Here is a 20,752-nt window from a genome sequence, read left to right as displayed (position 1 = left end):
GTTTCCCCAGACCATTAAAATTCTTTGAATACAGAGTATTTAGGGCTGATTGTCTCTTACTTTGCTGCCTTGCAAGAACATAACTTCCTTTTTAAATACTATCTTATTGAGAAAGAATTGTCACGTTTAGAGACATTTCTTTGAAAAACTGCCTACAGAACAAAAGCCACATTCCATAAGATATTAGTGGCCCTCCTCATCTGCCTCAAATCTTCCTTTCCCACTTCTTCCCCCTCAACCCCGCCTACTATACCCCAGCATTGGTTAGGCCCCAAATATACAGTTTACTCTCTTGACCGTCTGTTCGGTCTGTTGACCTTCTGCACCTTTTCCTCTATACTCCGTCTGCTCCTCTGCCCCCTGTGTCTGTATTCTAGGCCTGCTTCATCCAGAGACAACTTTTCATCCCATCAGTGGCAGTTTGGCTTAGCTTAGGTCTTCTGCATGCCTATAGCCTAGCTCCTTGTACCGTGATTTAATACTGTGTCATCCACCTTGGTCATAACCGGGGGTGTTTTTTATCTTTTCCCCTCAGTAATTTAATTCAATAACATTCAGTTAACTTTTTAGGAAAGAACCAGTGAGACAGCATTTGGCCTGTTCTGGAAGTTCTGTTAATAATTGACAGCTTGTTGCTCAAATGAAATATTCATATTACTCTTTACCTGGCTAGTGATGAATGCTTAGGTTTGACTAATGTCACCCATACTATTTGGTTTGAGTACTGGGATAACAGCAGTCAGTGACCTCACTGTAGAATGCAGTCACTTTTCTGTAGTTCACATTACATTGTACATTTTGGCTTTGCCCAAGTGAATGTCTGTGCCAAGGCAAAGACTACTGGAATATTGACCCACAAAGTGAAATCAGTTATTTCAGGGAGTGATAATTACAGTCGGGAGATATGGAGCTTGTGCCTCTCCATTTCACTTTTCTCTTTTAATAAAAAAGGAAATACTTATGCAAAAGTTTTTTGAAGTATAAACATGCATAGAGTAATAAAGGTTTGGGCATATCTTAATTTCTGTGGGTATGCATTCATTTAGAAATATGTGGAAATGAGTTCACAGTTGATACATAGGTGGCTTTTTATTTTTTTATTTTAATTTAAAATTGGGGTCCTACTATATGACATGTTATATAATTTGCTGTTTTTTAATCCATCATGTCAAAGACATCTTTCCATGGCATGCTGAATAAGTAGACCTCTTTCTTTTTTTATTTTTTTTGCATGTGCATGCACGAAGAGTCGAACCTGGGTCTCCAAAAGAGCTCTTTCTTTTTTAACAGCTTAATAATAATTCTCCATATGACATACAACAATTTAGCTCATCAGTCTCCTTATTAGGAGAGTGCTGAGATTGTTTCCAATTTTCACTTAGCATTTCCAATTTTCAGTGCTGTCATGAGCCAAATATATCTCTGTAGTTACAGGAATATATTTTTTGATAAATTACAAGAAGTAGAATTTCCAGGGTCAAAGGATATGTGCATCCTATCTTAATATAGCTACTGGCATAGGCTGTTGTTTGTTAATAATTCTACCAATTAATCACTTTCTTTAAACTCATTAATACTGGATAGTATTTATTTTGTGTTACCTGTTGTACTGAAGAAATTATTTTGTTGTATTAATCTGCATCTCTCAACAGGTAAAGTTTTTATAGCCACCCCTGATAATTGGTCATTTGTATTTTCTGAGTTGACTTTTCACCCCTTTGCCCATTTTTCTTCTAGATTGTTTAATTACAGTTAACAAGTGTTCTTTTTATATGAAATGTTGCAAATGTTTTTTCCCCAGTCTGTCCTTTAACTTCACTTGCATGTAGTGTTTGAAGCATTAAAGTTTTAATTTTTTATATAAACAGAGCTGACAATCTATTCTATGTGGTGTCTAGATTTTGTTTTATTTTTAGAAGTCCCTACTTAGCTTTAAGATCATTACCTTCTCTTGTTTTAGTCCATCTTGAAAGGTAACAGTTATGGTTTTATTTTTACATATAGATCTTTAATTCATTTGGAATTTATTTTTACATAAATTAGTGTGAGATCTGTAGGAACTAAATATTTAGAACATTTCTGTTACCCTGGAAAGACCCCTTATGTTCCTTTCTGGTCATTCCCTCCCTCCCCAGCCAATATTGGGACTACTTTTACCATAGGTAAGTTTTACTTGGTTCCATTTCATATAAATGGGAACCCTGCAGGACAAACTTTTTTGCTCAGCATACTTCCATTCTAGCATTTACAGAACATCTTGCTATTTATATTTAATAGGGCAAGTCCATAAGTTCTATTGAATGATCTTCAGCTGTTTTATCATTAATGTTTATCAAGATTTTAACTGGTAATAGGGGTCTTTCTTTTGATCTGTTTTGATGAACAAGTACATTCATTATGATAGTTTTATGCTAATTTGTTTAGCAGAATGTTTGATCATTTTTAGCAAACAAAATTTCTTTGTGTGGGTGTCATCAGAAAGAACAAATTAATAGAATGTATTGTAGTGCTTGAAAATATTTTATACACAGAAGTAAAGTCAGACCTTGCTTTTTAAAATCCTGATCCAGTGCTACTGATTTTTGTTTGTTTTAATATAATTTGGTTTAGAGAAAACGAAATGCTAGCATTTGAATACGTTTGCTTTATTCTCCCCCCCCACCATTTATAAATTTTTTAACAAGTTGCAGGAATGTGTTTGTCCCTTTGTCCTATGTATTTCAGCATTTCCTAAAAACAGGCATTATTTTACATAACCATTGTGCAATTAACAAAATCAAGAAATTGACATTGATATCATACTGTGGATTTTTTGGGTTTTTTGACATACAGTGTCATATCATCCGCAAACAATTTTGCTTCTTTTCCAGTTTTGATGCCTTGCATTTCTTTTTCTTGTCTAATTGCTCTGGCTAGAACTTCTAACACAATGTTGAATAACAGTGGTGATATTGTCCTTGTTTTGTTCCTGATCTTAGGGGGAAAGTTTGCAGTTTTTCCTCATTGAGGATGATGTTAGCTGTGGGTTTTTCATATATTCCGTTTATCATGTTGAGGAAGTTCCCTTTTATTCCTATCCTTTGAAGTGTTTTCAGTAAGAAAGAATGTTGAATTTTGTCAAACGCCTTTTCTGCATCAATCAAGATGATCATGTCGTTTTTCTGCTTTGATTTGTTGATATGGTGTTTTATATTAATTGGTTATCTTATGTTGAACCATCCTTACATTCCTGGGATGAATCCTACTTCTGTAATTCTTTTAATGTGCTGCTGGATTCTCTTTGCAAGAATTTTGTTGAAGATTTTTGCATCTATATTCATTAGAGAGATTGGTCTGTAATTTCCTTGTAGTATCTTTGTCTGGCTTTGGTATGAGGGTGGTGGTGGCTTCATAGAATGAGTTGGGTAGCCTTCCCTCCCCTTCAATTTTTTTTGAAGAGTTTGAGCAGAACTGGTACTAATTCTTCCTTGAATGTTTGGTAGGATTCACATGTGAAGCCATCCTCCTGGACTTTTATTTTTTGGGAGCTTCTTAATGACTAATTCAATTTCTTTACTTGTGGTTGTTTTTTTGAGGTCATCTGTTTCTTCTCTAGTCAATGTTGGTTGTTCATGCCTTTCTGGGAAGTTGTCCATTTCATCTACGTTGTCTAGTTTATTAGCATAAAGTTGATCATAATATCCTCTCATTACCTCCTTTATTTCTGTGAGGACACTGGTTATGTCACCTCTTCCTTTTCTGATTTTATTTATTTGCATCCTCTCTCTTTTTGTCAACCTTGCTAAGGATCCATCAATCTTACTGATTTTCTTATAGAACCTACTTCTGGTTTTGTTGATTTTCTTGATTTTTTTTCATGTTCACAGTTTAATTTATTTCTGCTCTAATCTTCATCGTTTCTTTCCTTTTGCTTGCTTTGGGGTTAGTTTGCAGTTCTTTCTCTAGTTCTTCCAAGTGAACAGTTAATTGCTTGGTTTTTGCTCTTTTTTGATAAAGGCATTTAGGGCAATAAGTTTCCTTCTTAGCACTGCTTTTGCTGCATCCTATAAGTTTTAATATGTTGTGTTTTCACTTTCATTTGCCTCAAGATATTTACTGATTTCTCTTGTAACTTCTTCCTTGACCCATTCGTTGTTAAAGAGTGTGTTGTTGAGCCTTCATGTATTTGTGAACTTTCTGGCCCTCTATTACTGATTTCCAACTTCATTCCTTTATGATCTGAGAAAGTGTTTTGTATGATTTCAATCTTTTTACATTTATTGAAACTTGCTTTGTGACCCAGTATGTGGTCTGTCCTTGAGAATGATCCATGAGGACTTGAGAAAAAGGTGTATCCTGCTATTGTGGGGTGTAATGTTCTGTAAATGTCTGTTAAGTCTAGTTTGTTTATTGTATTCAAATTCTGTTTCTTTATTGATCCTCTGTCTAGATGTTCTGTCCATTGATGAGAGTGGGGAATTGAAGTCCCCAACTATTATGGTAGATGTATCTGTTTCTCTTTTCAGTGTTTTCAGTGTTTGCTTCATATATTTTAGAGTACTCTGACTCAGTGCATAAATATTTATGATTGTTATGTCTTGTTGAATTGTTACTTTTATTAATACATACTGTCCTTTGTTTCTTTTGTTTTACATTTGAAATCTGATTTGTTGGATATTAGTATAGCTACTCCTGCTCTTTTCTGATTGATGTTTGCATGAAATATCTTTTCCCAACCTTTCACTTTCAATCTGTGTTTATCCTTGGGTCTAAAATGTGTGTCCTGTAGACAGCATATAGATGGGTCCTGCTTTTTAATCCATTCTGCCAGTCTATGTCTTTTGATTAGGGGGGTTAATCTATTAACATTTAGTGTTATTACTGTAAGGGCAATACTTTCTTTTACCATTTTGCCTTTTGGATTTTATATGTCATATCTAAGTTTCTTTTTACCTTTACTGATAGTCTTCGTTTCTACACTCTTCTCCACACACTCTTCTCCATACCTCTTTCCTGTCTTTTCCTATCTGTCTCTAGTGCTCCTTTTAGTATTTCTTGCAAGCTGGTCACAGACCACATTTTCTGGGGTTTTTTTCCCTTGAGGGAAAAGAAGTGTATGAAATAAGGTATCAGTGTTTTGAGAGAGATCAAATAGGGTGGAGAGGCTCCTGTAATGGCTACTTTCATGCAAGCTAGGCATTGCTACCTATCATGGTTTGCCAAACCAAAACCGTTTTTGCCGACCCTAAAGAATACTTTGTACTTTATCTGAGATTCTGCAGAGGTTCCATGCACTATGATTACTTTTCAGAATCCTACAGTTTCCAGATGGGTTCCTGGACCAAATAAGTCCTGAAACCCAGAGGAGCCAGGCTGTCCGGAACATCAGCTAGTTCTGTCCCCCATCCCATATCATCAAAAGCCCCTTCCAACATGAAAATAGTTAGAATGGGCATGGCCCAAATAACCCTATAGAGTTAGAGAAAGATGAAAGGAGATGGTGATGTTATAGTGAGAAGGTGGGGTTTAACAAATGAATATGTGTTCTGAATCATTATACTGGTATTTCTTTTAGTCTCCAGTGTTTTGGAGCAGCTAGAAGTAAAAACCTAAAATTGTGGAATTGTAACCCATTCCAAACTCTGAAATCAATTCTATAACTAATTGTTGCCTTGTGCTTTGAAATTTATTGCCTTTTTGTATATATGTTATTTTTCACAGTCAGTCACCAGTGAAGTCATCTGGGAGTTTCTGGAATTTTAGGTTTTTCATTATTCAGTCAATGTCTTTGCTTATTATTTGTCTGTTGAGATCTTCTATTTAGGAAGTGTGTGTCTAGGAATTTGTCCATTTCATTTAGACTATATAACTTTCTGATAACAGTTCAAAATTTCCTCTTTTGATTCTTTTTATTTCTGAATGGTCAGTAGCGATGTCTACCCTTTTCATTTCTGATTTTTGCTATTTGCTGCCCTCTCTTTCTTTGTTAGTTTAGCTAAAGGTTCGTTAATTTTATTAGATTTTTCAAACAACCGGCTTTTGGATTAGTTGATTCCATTGTTTTTTAATTCTCTATTTCATTTATCTGTGCTCTAGTATTTCATATTTCCTTCCTTCTGTTCACTCCACATTTTCTTAATACCAAGCCTCTTGCCATTTTCATTCATTTCTTACCTTGGGAGAGTTCTTCCCCTGTATGGGATTTGGGCTTTAGTGCATATGTGTTTCCTGCTTAGGACAAAAATTGTCAGAAGTTAAAAAGAAAACCTGAATCTGCTTTATAAAAATCCACTGCCTTTCTTGTGGAAGAAAGAATATAGTATATAAAGGGTGGCAAGTTTGTGGTCCCTTACTTATATTTGTGCCTAGTAGTTAATGTACATGTTCTGGAATTCTGTCTGTTTTATCAAATATGATCTTTCTGTGAATCTTCCTGGCATATTTACAAGGACTACTGGGTTGAGTTCCAAATGTTTTTTGAAGCTCAGAGCATGTTTGAACATAGAAATAATACTGAAAAATGGGAATCCTGTTCCCAGCCAGCCAGTATTTGCACGTAGTTTATTGACCTCTAGTACTTATTGTGATGGCCACTGATTATCTAAGTAAGAAATAACTGAAAACATTCATGAAATTAGAATATGGGAAAATCAGGTAATATATGTACTTAAGTATTAAAAGAATTTATCCTTGAAAGAGGTTTTAAAAGAAAACAAAAGCCTCAATGATGGTTGAGATGACTAGCTTTGTCTTTCATATTTTGGGGGCCCAAGTATTATACATTTTATACACTTGGAAGATTGCTAAAAGTAAATTGATCATTAAAATTTTAATTGCCTTATCTTACTTGAAGCAACACTTAGTAGCCTTGCGAAAGTGATTCTCACAAAGGGAGTGCAGGAAATGATTCCCCCAAGGTGACAGCACTTCTTCTCAGTCCAGGAACTAGAGAAGCTGTGTCTCTGGCAATAGCCCTGAAACACACAGCTTCTCTATCCTACCCCTTGCTTCTGAGACATGATCTTCCACAGGGTACTTCAGTATTTTGTACCTGAGATTTTATTCTTCAAATTGAAAATAGTTGACCTCTTTTTTTATAAAATAGTTTTATTGCGATATCTTCACGTACCATACAGACCATCCAAAGTATACAGTCATTGGCTCATAATATCTTCACATAGTTGTGTATTCATCACCATTATCATTTTTAGAACATTTGCATCACTTCAGAAAAAGAAAGAAAAAAGAAAAACTCATACATCCAATATCCCTTACTCTTCCCTCTCATTGACCACTAGTACTGCAATCTACCTTTTTTTAACCCTTTATCTCCCCCCATTATTTAATTATTTTGTCTTTTTTTTTTTTAACTCTATCTGTCCATAGCCTGGATAAAGGGAGCAACGCCATAAGGTTTTCCCAATCACATGGTCACATTGTACTGTTGTCTTCAAGAATCAGGGCAACTGAAGTACAAATTCAACAGTTTCAGGTACTTCTTTCCAGCTACTTCAGTATGCCATAAATGAAAAAGGGGTATTATATAATACATAAGAATAACCTCTCAACTCTGTTTGAAATCTCTCAGCCACTGAAATTTTATTTTGTCTCATTTCTCTCTTCTCCTTTTTTGGTCAAGAAGGCTTTCTAAAACCCGTGCTGTTGGGTCCCGGCCCATCCCCCACAGTCTTGTCCCACATTACCAGGGAGAGTTACGCCCCTGGAAGTCATGTCTCTTGTAGTGGGTGAGGGCAGTGAGTTGACCTGCGGAGTTGGCTTAGAGAGAGGGAGGCCAACCTAAGCAGCAAAAGAGGATCTCTGGGGGTGACACTTAGGCATGGTAATAAGTAAGCTTAGGTTCTCCTTTTCAGGAATGAGTTTCATAGGGGCATGCCCCAAGATCAAGGGCTCAGTCTATTGAATTGGTTGTCCCCATTTCTTGTCCCATATTTAGAATATGAGGAATTCCCCAGGTGGGGAAGTTCCATATTTCCTCCTTTCTCCTCAACCCCCGAAGAGGACTTTACAAATATGTTTTCATTCTCTGCCCATATTACTCTGGGATGTATCGGGGTATCACACTAACTTGTACAAACCAACAAACTCTCAAGCCCTCTTCAAGAGTCCATGTAATTATGGTGTTAGAATAAACTGACCATATAAGTTAAATTAGATGGTGATATATATATATGTATTTTATATATCTTATATAACTTATATTTGTTAATATAAAAATGTTTTTGCATGATGGAGAATAAATGAATGTCAACATTGCAAGGTGTTGCAAAATGAATTGATCTCTTTAGCTTTGGTAAACCTGCTCTTAATGGCCCAGAATTTCATTTTTGCTGTAAATGTTTGTCATGCCTTCATGCCTAATGATTTCCATTTTTGTCTCAATTCTGTCATTTCTCTTATTATTAGATATTGGTTTTTTTAACAGACTTTATCATTTGTATTTAAAAAACAGGAAAATGCAATAAATTAGCAAATAATCATATGAATAGTGCTATTTGGAGAAATTGTCAATGAGCCTGCTAACTGTGAACTGTGTGCTCCAGAGCAGTAAATGTTATTAATATCAACCTTGAAGTAAAAAATAATGTTTAATATATATAATATATTTAATATTTTAAGAAAGAATAGGTTGGAAGAACAGAGTTGGGGGAAATGAGTTCCTCATTTTTTCAAACAAGGAGTTTAGTAATATAAGAAAAAGTGGAATACGAGCCTTGATGTGCTCAGCCACTTAATGATTTTCATTTTCTTAACTTTAGATTGCTACTACCTTTTTTTTAAACTTTTTTATTAATTAAAAAAATTAACAAAACATTAAGATATCATTCCATTCTACATATACAAACAGTAATTCTTAATATCATCACATAGTTGCATATTCATCATTTCTTAGAACATTTGCATCAATTTAGAAAAAGAAATAAAAAGACAATAGAAAAAGAAATAAAACGATAATAGAGAAAAAAAGATTATACATACCATACCCCTTACCCCTCACTTTCATTTACTGCTAGCATTTCAAACTAAATTTATTTTAACATTTGTTCCCTATTATTTATTTTTATTCCATATGTTCTACTCTTCTGTTGATATAGTAGCTAAAAGGAGCATCAGACACAAGGTTTTCACATTCAGAGTCTCATTGTGAAAGCTATATCATTGTTCAATCATCATCAAGAAACATGGCTACTGGAACACAGCTCTATATTTTCAGGCAGTTCCCTCCAGCTCTCCGCTGCATCTTGAACACCAAGGTGATATCTACTTAATGCATAAGAGTAACCTCTAGGATAACCTCTCCACTCCGTTAGGAATCTCTCAGCCATTGACACTTAGTCTCATTTCACTCTTCCCCCTTTGGTCGAGAAGGTTCTCTCAATCCCTTGATGTTAAGTCTCAGCTCATTCTAGGGTTTTTCTCAGTCCCTTGATTCTGAATCTCAGCTCATTCCAGGATTTCTGTCCCACGTTGCCAGGAAGGTCCACACCCCTGGGAGTCATGTCCCACGCAGAGAGGGGGAGGGTGGTGAGACTGCTCGTCATTTTGGCTGGAGAGAGAGGCCACATCTGAGCAACAAAAGAAGCTCTCTTGGGGGTGACTCTTAGGCCTAAATTTTAAGTAGACTTGACCTATCCTTTGTGGGGTTAAGTTTCATATGAACAAGCCCCAAGACTGGGGACTCAGCCTATAGCTTTGGTTGTCCACACTGCTTGTGAGAATATCAAGATTCAACTTGGGGAAGTTGAATTTCTCCCCACTCTCACCATTCCCTGAAGGGGGCTTGCAAATACTTTTCCAGTCACTGATCAAATCACTCTGGGATTCATCGGGGCAGCACTCTGGACAAACCAACAAAATCTCATGTCCTACCTGAGATTCCAAGTACTTATGACATTTAATCAAACTATCTACATGAGTTATATTAGGAAATGCTCTAGTCAAAATATAAATTTTGTAACAAACATTTTTTGCTTTAGTCTCACACGTAAGGTGACGTTTTAAAGTATTAATTATCATCTATTTTCAGCACCCTGCAATAATGACATTCCTTTGTTCTTCCTCAGGCAAAAACATTGTTAAAATTTGTACATTGTACATTTCACTATTATTATACACTCTAGGCATTCCTAGATTATACCGTCTCGATCTTTAACATCTATCTTTCTTTACTACTACCTTTTGAAGAATCACCTTTAGTTAAGCAGTTCCTTCCAGTTCTGTTTATTTTCCTTTTCTTCTTCTAATTTCAATGCTTTCTGTGTAGAAAAGTATTGAAACTGGAACATGAATAGCGAACCAGTGGAAGAAAAGAGAAACATTATATAGTCCCAGCGTATTCAGAAATATTATATTATTGAGAAGGCCATCATTTTAAATCAGTGGGAAAAGATAGATTATTTAGTTAATCATGTTGAGAAATCAGTTTCTAAATGGGACAACCGTTTGGAAAATGGTCTTCCTCAACACAAAACTAAATGCTTTTTAAAAAAAAACCAGAGGGGGCGGGCCACGGTGGCCCAGCAGGCAAGGACTCTTGCCTGCCAGGCCAAAGGACCCGGGTTTGATTCCCGGTGCCTGCCCATGTAAAAAAAAAAACCAGAGGACTGAGACAAAATGCAGGTGAATATTTTTTACAGTCCTAGTATGTATCAAGAAACTTCTAAATATGAAGCTAAAAGTAATTTATACATTGAAAAAAAAAACCAATAACATTGGCTACCTGCGAGTGAAATTTACTGAAAACTATAAAATATAAATTTAGTAGAAAATGGAGAAAATGTGTCATGTGTGAAATACAAAACATACATAAAGAGCTCTTAAAACTGAGGGGAAATGGCTGAAGAGTGGGAGAAAAATCAAAGGTGATGGTGGAATTATACAGAGAATGTAGGGTTTAACAAACAAATATGATTGCTGAATCATTATATTGATATTTGTTTTAGACTCCAGTATTTTCAAACAGCTAGAAGTAAAAACCTAAAATTCTGAAAGTGTAAACCATACCAGACTCTGAAATCTGTTCTGCAACTAAATGTTGCGCCGTTCTTTGAAATTTATTGTTTTTTTGTGTATATGTTATTTTTCACCCAAAAAGTTGATTGTGATGATTAAAAAATATGTATTTATTCCTTCTAACCTCCAACGTTCTAGAGCAGCTAGAAGGAAAAATCTGAGATGATGTCATACCCCATGACAAACTCCGGGGTCTGTCCTATATGTAACTACTTGTTGAAAAGTGCTTTGAAGACCATTGCTTTTTCTTTCTTTACTTCATATATATATGCTATATTACTATTAAAAAAATTTTTTTAAAGGCAGAAGGAAAATGGGACCAGAGATTTTTAAATGGGAAAAAGGATATAAATGAGAAATTTACAAAAGTAAAAATGATGATCAACGAAAAAAATTCAGCCCAAGCAGTAATCAGATAAATTTGTATTTAAAACAAGAATTGGCAAGAATAAAGGAAAAATAACGAATTTTAACGAAGATTCAGAAAGATTGGAACTTTTACTAACTGTTGATGGAACTCTATAAATGAAACAAAACTTCCTCTAGGATACTTTCACAAAATGTTTGGGTTTTTTTTTTCCCTTTTTCTTTTAAAGCCTTAAGATAGTACATACTCTTTGTCCTTGGAGTGCCATTCTACAGATAGGTCGTAAAATAATAATTACCTTTGTACAGAAAAAGAATTACCAGGTACAAACATAAGACTATTCTTCCATGAACTAGAACAAATGTATGTTATAAAGTGTTAATAATACAGTGGTATGTGGGGAAAATATATGTAATGCAAGCAATGGGCTATAGTATACAGTAATATTTTAATATCCTTTCATCAGTTGTAACAAAGGTACCACACTAGTGCTAAGTGAGGAATGTGTTTTTTGTTTTTGTTTTTGTTTTTGTTTTGAAGCAACAGAAGTGTTCTAAAATTGATTGTACGCTTTGGGAGAATTGGATGGTATGTGAATAAACCTGCTTTAAAAAAACAAAAACCGATACTTACGATCTTTCGCCCAATTCCTTGCAAATCAAAATTTCTTTTCACTCATAACTTTTAATAAGTAGCAGTTTTAATAAATGTTCACACATTGTTGCAGATACACATTGTAACACAAGGGTTAAGACTTAAGTGGTAAAATTATAAATGATTTTGATTTTCTTTTTGGTGTTTATGTCATTGTCAATTTATATATCTTATGTAATGAGCAGGGCAGAAAAGCTGGTTCATACAAATGGAATTTCTGTAAACCCAGTAAATACTTTAAAGGAAAAAACTTTCAGAGCATTCATCCTTATAAACTTTCTTAAATTTCCATCCAGACGCATTAATTGGATTTATGATCGTATGTCCATCTTATCCTTTTAAAGCATAAGGAAAGGTAGTCACAGCATTAAGTGATAAAGGGTTATAGAATAGCACTATAGTTCCCTTTTTAAAGAAAAGTACATGTTTATACATAGAAAAATATCTGTATGTCAATATGTGTGATGCAAAGGCTAAGTCTAACCGGTAAAACGATGAATGGTTTTGATTTTCTTTTTGGTCTTTAGGTCATTGTCCCTTTACCTAGTACTTAGAAACAGTGGCTTAGGGTGGAACAGATGAAGTTTCTCTTTTGACAAATGTAGCCCAGTGAGCTAATGAAAATGATTATCTCTTCAGGGCGTAAACCAGAAGAAGAGGGTGTGGAAGATAACGGGCTGGAGGAAAATTCTGGAGATGGACAGGTATGTGCAGCCCTAGTGTGGTGGAGAGTACATCACCTCGGTAAATGGCCCATATGACAGTCACATGATCATTTCATTTTGTTTTGTCACAGGAGGAGGTGGAAACCAGTTTGGAGAATTTGCAGGACATCGACATGATGGATATCAGTGTCTTAGATGAAGCCGAAATAGATAATGGAAGTGTGGCAGATTGTGTAGAGGAGGAGGATGCCGAGAATCTCCCAGAGCCCCTTTCTGACAGTAGAGAGTTGATCGAGGGAGAAATGAAAGAGCTTCCTGAGCAGCTTCGAGAACATTCTGTAGGTAACTTGGCAGTGTCTCCAGGATGTACCCTGAAAGTATCAATTCCGGAAATATCATAATAAGTTTTATAGGTGGAATTAAGTTATTTTTTAAATGCCAATTCAGTAGAATAATGGTCACTCCATTTATATGTGAAAGTTCTGAAGGTTCTTCACACTTTGCTTCATCAAAAAGGAAAGCTTATCAGGTTGAATGTACATGAGTATATGCTATCCTTTAGTATAATGCAGCATTGAACATTTTGAGGACAACCATTCAGAACCTCTCCATTACAGGAAGTTGGTCTTGTAGTGTGACTGAGATGCCTTGGAAGTACTGGAATATTATGTTTTGTCAGTGTCTTTAAAGCCACTGCCTTTTTCATGTTAGAAACAAATAAAATGTCTAATAAAATGAATGGTTACTAATTATTGAACCTCGTATCTGCCAGGCACTGAACATTGTGTCCTTTAATCATTTTAACAATCTTTAAGGATGTAGGTACGGTTAACCCCATTTTCCAGTTAAGGAAATTGAAGACTAAAGAGGGAAAGAAATATACCACATAGCTCATAAAAGAATTAATAACAAGTAATACCAGTTTGCCTCTAGCATTAATTACTTAACTAACTCCTCCAACACCTTGTCTTGCCATTAATTTCTCATTGAGTTATTTTAAATAGATGAGGATTAATATTTGTGAGTTAGAAAAGGCAAAAAATAAGAAGCCGGTAGGGCATCTCAGTTCAGTCCTTTATATGTTGGTTTGTGGCGGGTGCCTGTTTTATATTAACCCTCAGATCATCTGAAGCAGTGTCTCCTAAATACTCCTGTGGTAAGAAAGCCTTGTTTCCTGCCAGCCAGTCCAGTTGTGCCATTCCTCAGAATATTGTTGCATGTGTTTTTGGAACTGACTCATGAGAAATGGCTGAAAGCAATTTTCATACAAATGTGGTATGCAGTTTTATTTTTCTGATGAGTTTCACTCACTGACTGTATAAAAACAAGTACCAAAAACATCTCAGCCATCACAGGAAGTACACACCCATATTAACTGGCTGTGATTCTTTTTAAGGCCGCCCCCGTTAAAAAATAATTCTGTAACAAAAGACGGAAACACCTTACATGTCTGTCAGTAATGGCTAAATTGCTACAATTTGGTGAGAGTAGGGTTTTAAAGTTAGAGCAGAGACTCTGGAGATCTACCTTTTACTGGCTTTGTGACCTGGGATAAATTACTTACACTCTCTGGGCCTTATTTGCAAAAATAATAGGCTTGGGTGGGTTAAATGGAAAAATGTTCTATCACATGAAAAACTATATGGCCTGGCCAGCCCCTTGGTTTCGCCACCCCTATTTGTTATGATCGGGGCTATTTTCGTGCTGCAGTGGCAGCATTGAGTAATTGCAGCAGAGACTATCTGGACTATCTGACCTACAAAACCTAAGAGATTTACTGTCTCTGGCCCTTTACCAAACAAGTTTGACAGTGTCTTAGAGCAGTGCCTCACCTAACCCGAGGGTTATTGTTAAATGCTATTACAAAATGTTATCATTATCAGTAGTCCAGTCCCTCCTGTTTTGTAATCATCAAAGTAACTTGTCCCTGAACAGAAACTAAAGCAATCACTAAGAGGAAAGTGACAGGGAAAAATAACGGGTACAGATTAATGTGCGCCAATTCATGTGGGCAGGGAAAGAGAAGATGCTTTCTTCAGAATTCATAGGATACCTGCTCACAGTTTGAAGAGGGAAAGGATGATATAGGGGTGGCAGTTTTCAATGTATAGGCTTTTTTAGAATCATGTGCCTGCCTTTTCTAGGCAGGTAAAGGTAATAGAATATTTGCTCATTAGAGAATACTTAGAGAAAAAAACCCTCCAAAATACATACCAGCACTCAGAGCTTTATAGCAAAGAGTCAGAATTACTTTAGTTTAGATAACATACCCATCTGTGTTGGGAGAAATCCCTTGCCTTATTAGGCAGAGCCCACCTCTTACAGTGAAAGCTCCACATATCAGTTACTTTTCATTGCACTTGGGTCATCATAGATAGGTCTAAGCTCCTGTCTCCGGCCTCTAATGTGGAAGTTTGTGTTACTTAGAGGCAAGGTTCCCCGAGATGCCATTCCAAGCTTAGCCACAGAAATCAAAGAATCCACTGCATAGCATGATTCTAGACATTATCCTAGAAGAGCAGCCCCAGCCCTGGTTCTCTGACCCTCCCAGAGTGCTACTTTTCTTCATCTGCAGATAACCCATTTAAATACAACTTGGGTTTCAGTCTAGTTGAATTCATACTGTAACAGATTTTTGATTATTGAACTGTGTTTAAAATTTTGTTATAAGTAATTTTTCATGGCTGTTGTTCATTGTTTGGGTGTACCATCAGGTTGGTATCTTACTGTTGAGGTAATAAGCTGTATTCTTCACTTGCCTTTATTTCTCCATTTACGTTACAGGTAGAGGACAAAGAAACTATAAACAATTTAGATACTTCATCATCTGACTTCACTATATTACAGGTAAATGATTGTTGTCTGAATAATTTTAGAATCAAAAGTTAAAGTTTAGTATGAATTTTTGTCAGTTTTCTTCTTATTTCTTTTTCTGAATAGATACAGATGTTCCAAGAAATGATCATGATAATATGCAACTGTGATGATATTATGAATTACTGATTATATATGTAGAAGGAATGATCAAAAGTTACGAATGTTTGTGTTTGTTTGGTGGGTTTTTTTGGTATTTAAAAAAAATTTTTTTTAATTAATTTAAAAACAGAAAGTTTCTAGAAACCACTCCAGACTTTGTATAGCAGTCCCAGCTAAAAGTCATTGCAAGCTTTATTTTGTGAACATCTTTAGAGAGGGTATTTGTTTTTCTCTTTCCCACATATATAATTTCTTGATTTCTACTATTTCACCTCCAAGCATTGTGGCTTACCAGCAGTTGGTGAAAAGTCGTATTTTGGCAAGTTCCTGTTATTTTGATTCTTGGGAGCCAGGGCTTCCTGTTGAGTCTGCTCTGGATGGCATCCTCTGCAGTGGGATGATGAGGAGAAATAGCAAGGGGGGCTCTCCCCCTCCATGGGAGAGAGTGCAGTGGACACATGACTATTCAGGAGAGTGAGACAGGTGGAACCACTAGCATTGCAGGTGGAGAAGGTGGATTCTGGACCTGCCTTTGGAGTGTTTTTCTCTCGTATACACAAATTTCTTTTGATTATTATTGTTATGGCTGTTTTTTGACCGTCTGTAAAAGCTAAATCTTATATGAAAAGAAATAAGCTATGAACTAACTTTCAGGTGTGCTTTGCATTTTTGTGGGTCTTTAGTTTTTCTGCTAGCCTACTTAGATGTAAACTTTTTGGAGAAAACTTAGATCTAAGAAACTGTTTTAATTGTCAATAAGTTTTATGAAGAAATGACAGTCCAATCAGCCTTTGCTAGTCTGTGGTGCTTAATTAGGAATCACCATTCAGACAAGGTCTCCATTTGCTTCCACTAGGAAGGTGCCAGGGAAACTAATAGAACCAAAACTTTTTGCAGCCTTAAGGAAGGTACAGACCTCAAAGAAACTTACTGAAACCCGGCTCTCCTTTCCGATTGATGGCTCTCTCGAACTACAGAGTGGCACAATCCATTCCTGGCTTAGGAAGGAAAATGGAGGAGCCATATCTTGTCATTTCCTCCAGTATCTTTCTAGGTCAGAGTCTCCCGTGGTAAATTACTCCCAGAGACCAATAGGAGCATACTGTTTGTCTCTGGAGAATATTATGGAAGAAATTACTCTGCCTAGAGTGATCCTTTGATCTAGTCCTAGAGTCTTAATTTACAGGATGGGGCAGGGTGCATGGGAAAAGTTGCTATAAAAAAAATATATATGAAACCACAAAAAAAGTGAAAAATTTCCTGGGGCTTCCCAGACCTTTCCCAGTAGAAGGTGCAGATCATTCACATCCATTCACCAGACTCATGTTAAGGACATGTCATGTGTTAGGCCTGGCATTAACTACCAGGCGTACAGATGCAGAGGTGAATGAGAAGAAGTTGGGATGTTCCTGGCCCTCGTGGGGCTGCTCCTTCCAAGTAGGCAGAGCATTTGGATTAGGCTGGCTCTGAGGGTTCACAGCATAGACCCTACTGTGCTTCCCTCCTGCTGCATTCCTTGAGGAGGTTACCTGGTCACTCTGTGCACAGTCTCCTAAACTGGAAAAAGAAATGTGGCCTTAATGATACCACCTTCGTTGAGTCATCTGCCAATTCAGTATCTTTAATGTCGGTGTATGTAACACTTTGTGCCTGGAACCCAGTCCGTGCTCATCAGTGTTGGCTTATTCCAGAATAATGAGCTAGGCCCTTTCCTTAATGTGGGAGTGACTGGAGTTAGGACTAGAGGGAGCCTTTAGGGAAGCCTTTTTAGAGAAGATGTTCCTAGGTTAAAGATCAAGAGCTGTATATGTCTTGGCCAGAAGGTGGGGATCTCAGGGAAGGAGGTAGCACAGGGAGTTGTTGCTCAGAGCTTTGGACCACAGAGGGACCTGTGCTTGCTGCTGTGGCCAGGTGCACAGATGTACTGAGGGACAGTCACATCAGGCACTGCGGGAGGTGATGAGCAGCAAGCACTAACCTTAATTGAAGGGCTTATGGAAAGAGCTTGACTGCCCTTTAGGTTACCCAACTGGTTTGGTGAGAGCATTGATTGGGAAAAAGAGATAGGTAGAGGAGGGCAGGACGCTGGATAGGCCCTATGGCCAGTTGGTTGGATGTCCAACATGAGAAATAAGAGCAGAAGTCAAACCACCTTTGTCCACACTCCATCAGTCCATTGAATTTTCAAAATCTCTAGATCACTGAAGTACATGACATTGTCTGTTGTGCACAGGCACCCTTTTAGGCACCAGAAACTGAAGAGCGAAGACCCTGCTCTCTGTGAAGTTTAGAGCTCAGTCTAGAGGGACAAACGTGCGTATGATTAGTCACTGCAGTGAGAAGCATGACGTGGGAATTGGGGGCACAAAACAGAAAAAGGAAACAGGTATCAAAGCCATTTAAGAGTAACCTGAAACATGGGGCTTGGGGTCAAAGTGAAGGAAGTGGAATCCACCTATTTGGGATGCTTTTCCTCAAGCAGGCAGTTTACCACCTGTTGAATTCGTGAGTTTCCTAACCCTTTAAAAATTGCCTTTTTAGTCATTCTAGTTTTTAGTGTTAGTAATCTTACAGATTTCATGTATCTGACATGATCTTACTTACATTTTTTGTTGCAGGAAATAGAAGAGCCATCCCTGGAGCCAGGTACTGTTAAATGAAAAATTTACCAGCGGGGGTTTGGAATCATTCTAGTTTTCCACCTTCTCTAATTTTGAATTCTTTAATTTTAAAAAGTTGCCTTACTGTAGTATACATTGTTCTAAAGGTTTACAATCCAGAACAAACCAGGATCATAGAGATTGGAAACCCAGCCGTATCACCAGATCTGTGAAAGTGGCTCACTTTTCATTTTGCAAAATGTATTGGTGAGATGAACTGTCTCATGTCTTTTAAAATCTAAACAGCATTTAAATGTATGTAGAATGAGTTTGCATGCCTCTCAAGAGTTAATATCTCTGCATCCCACAAAACAGATCTTGTGATATTGGGCAGTATCTTAATTTTGTGGTTTTTAATTCAGGCAGTGCAGGTAGTTGTAGGGCTGTACATTTTAAAACATCTATCTGGATTCCAGAAGAGGAAAGAGTTTCTTCATGAGAATTCCAAATCAATACTATTCACTTTCTGGACTGCGAATATCTCAGAGCACCGATGGAAGATATTCTGGTTTTCCTATTGGACTGTTGTGTTAAAAGAAATTCAAAGAAATTTGGAAATTGAGCTGTTCATTGAATGGTGATAACATTCAGTTAAGCAACTTGGACTTTGGAAGCTAAATTTGGAAGAGTCATGTATAAACGACGACAGAATGAAGACTGTCAAGAATCAGCCAGAAGGTTTTGGGGGTTAAATCTCTGGGATGCTTTTATCTTCCATGTAGTGTAAAGGCTTGATGTAGTAGTCGGTTGGCGTGCAGGTAGTTTAACCAGTGTAACTGTGTGTACCCTCGGGTTTTCCAATCTCTGTGTAGCTAGCAGTTCTCTTCATGTTAGTGTGGCAGCCGTGCCAGTTCCGCATTTGTGATTGCTTTATTTCCCTGGTAATTAAACCTTGTGCCATTCTATTCCTGTTAAATCCGTAGAAAATGAGAAAATACTCGACATTTTGGGGGAAACTTGTAAATCTGAGCCAGTAAAAGAAGAAGGTTCCGAGCTGGAGCAGCCATTTGCACAGGATACAAGTAGCGTGGGGCCAGACAGAAAGCTTGCGGAGGAAGAGGACCTTTTTGACAGCGCTCATCCGGAGGAGGGTGATTTAGATTTGGCCAACGAGTCAACAACACAAGCTCAGTCGAGCAAGGCAGACACCCTGTTAGCGGTAGTGAAAAGGGAGCCCGTGGAGCAGACAGGCGATGGCGAGAGCACGGACTGTGAGCCTGTAGGGCTAGAGAAGCCAGTTGAGCAGAGTAGTACAGCCTCAGAGCACGCGGAAGCCTGTAGCGAGGAGGTCACGGAAGCGCCCAAGGAAGCCTCAAGCCCAGAACCCAGAGATAGCAAAGAAGACGTGAAGAAGTTTGATTTTGAAGCTTGTAATGAAGTCCCTCCGGCTCCTAAAGAGTCCTCAGCCAGTGAGGGCGCTGATCAGAAAATGAGGTTTGTTTTTTCTCAGTTTTAGACCAGACGCTATCTCCTTTTCATTGGTCGTTTAATGACACACATAAGCTGTTTTTCTGCAATTGGCCAGCCAGACTGATGAAATTGTAGTTTACTTCTAAAGAATGTTTGATTTCTCTTTGTTTATTTTAAACCGATTACATAATCTTTTCTTTTCTCAACCTATCATGGTTGTTTTCTTTAATTCTTCCTAATTATCTTTAGCCCAGCAGAATTAATTAACTCCTGTGGGTCTGAAATCTTATGGTTAGGTCAGATTTCCAATACACGTTTGTCGGGGTATCATTTTTTCAGAACTAAATTTCGGGTAGGTATGCAACCTCAGCCCATGTTTTATAATAATTTTGAGTTTGTTTTCTCTGTGCTTCTTCCCTCTGGAGTAACATTATCTTTTGTCTCTAGTTCTGTCGAAGAAGACTCGGGTACAAAACGGCTCTCCAAAGAGGAAAAGGGTAGGTCAGCATGGCGGCCCGGTCCCTGGCAGCATGTTTGGTCTGGCAGCTGTAGGGTTTTTGATCCAAGTTCATGGCACCTGGCATTTCCTACCCAGGCTTTCTGATGAGTCTTTCATAAAGGCTTTCTCTGCTGTTAACTCTGTAGGTTCTGAATAGCAGGGATCAAGCCAGTCGAATTAATTATATTGATAAGAGGCTAAGTCTTATTATGTTGGTAGCATTTTATCTTTAGCCTCAGTGACATTTTCAGGTACAGAAAATGCTTCTAGTTTCAGATGTTTTGAGGTGACCTGGTATCGTGAATTTATCAACACCTTAATTCTTTATTAGAATTGTTAATTGCAGAGTAATTTTGCTAGTCAAAATTTCTTACTGGCTATACAAGGGTAGCTCAGTATTAGAATTCTCGCCTGAAATGCTGGAGACCCAGGTTCGATTCCTGGAGCCTGCACATGCAAAATTTAGAACATAAAAATTAAAAAATTCTTCTTACTCAGTTTTCTCAAAAAA

At 37.2% G+C, this 20,752-nt stretch overlaps 1 protein-coding gene across 2 annotated transcripts in view; it reads left to right on the top strand.

Moving 5' to 3' along the window:
* Positions 1-20,752, top strand: part of SAFB (scaffold attachment factor B) — a 37,063-nt gene that overhangs the window by 3,521 nt on the left and 12,790 nt on the right. For both annotated transcript variants that reach the window (XM_077121048.1, XM_077121047.1), the window contains exons 3-8: positions 12,671-12,735; positions 12,828-13,038; positions 15,485-15,543; positions 18,291-18,318; positions 19,256-19,766; positions 20,190-20,239. In XM_077121048.1, coding sequence (XP_076977163.1) covers positions 12,671-12,735; positions 12,828-13,038; positions 15,485-15,543; positions 18,291-18,318; positions 19,256-19,766; positions 20,190-20,239 — 924 coding nt within the window. The remainder of the gene's footprint in view (positions 1-12,670; positions 12,736-12,827; positions 13,039-15,484; positions 15,544-18,290; positions 18,319-19,255; positions 19,767-20,189; positions 20,240-20,752) is intronic.

The sequence above is a fragment of the Tamandua tetradactyla genome, chromosome 11, assembly GCF_023851605.1.
Source record: "Tamandua tetradactyla isolate mTamTet1 chromosome 11, mTamTet1.pri, whole genome shotgun sequence".
In the NCBI taxonomy this organism is placed as follows: Eukaryota; Metazoa; Chordata; class Mammalia; order Pilosa; family Myrmecophagidae; genus Tamandua; species Tamandua tetradactyla.
The sequence above is the reverse complement of the archived record's forward strand: the minus strand, read 5'-3'. Positions and strand labels throughout refer to the sequence as shown.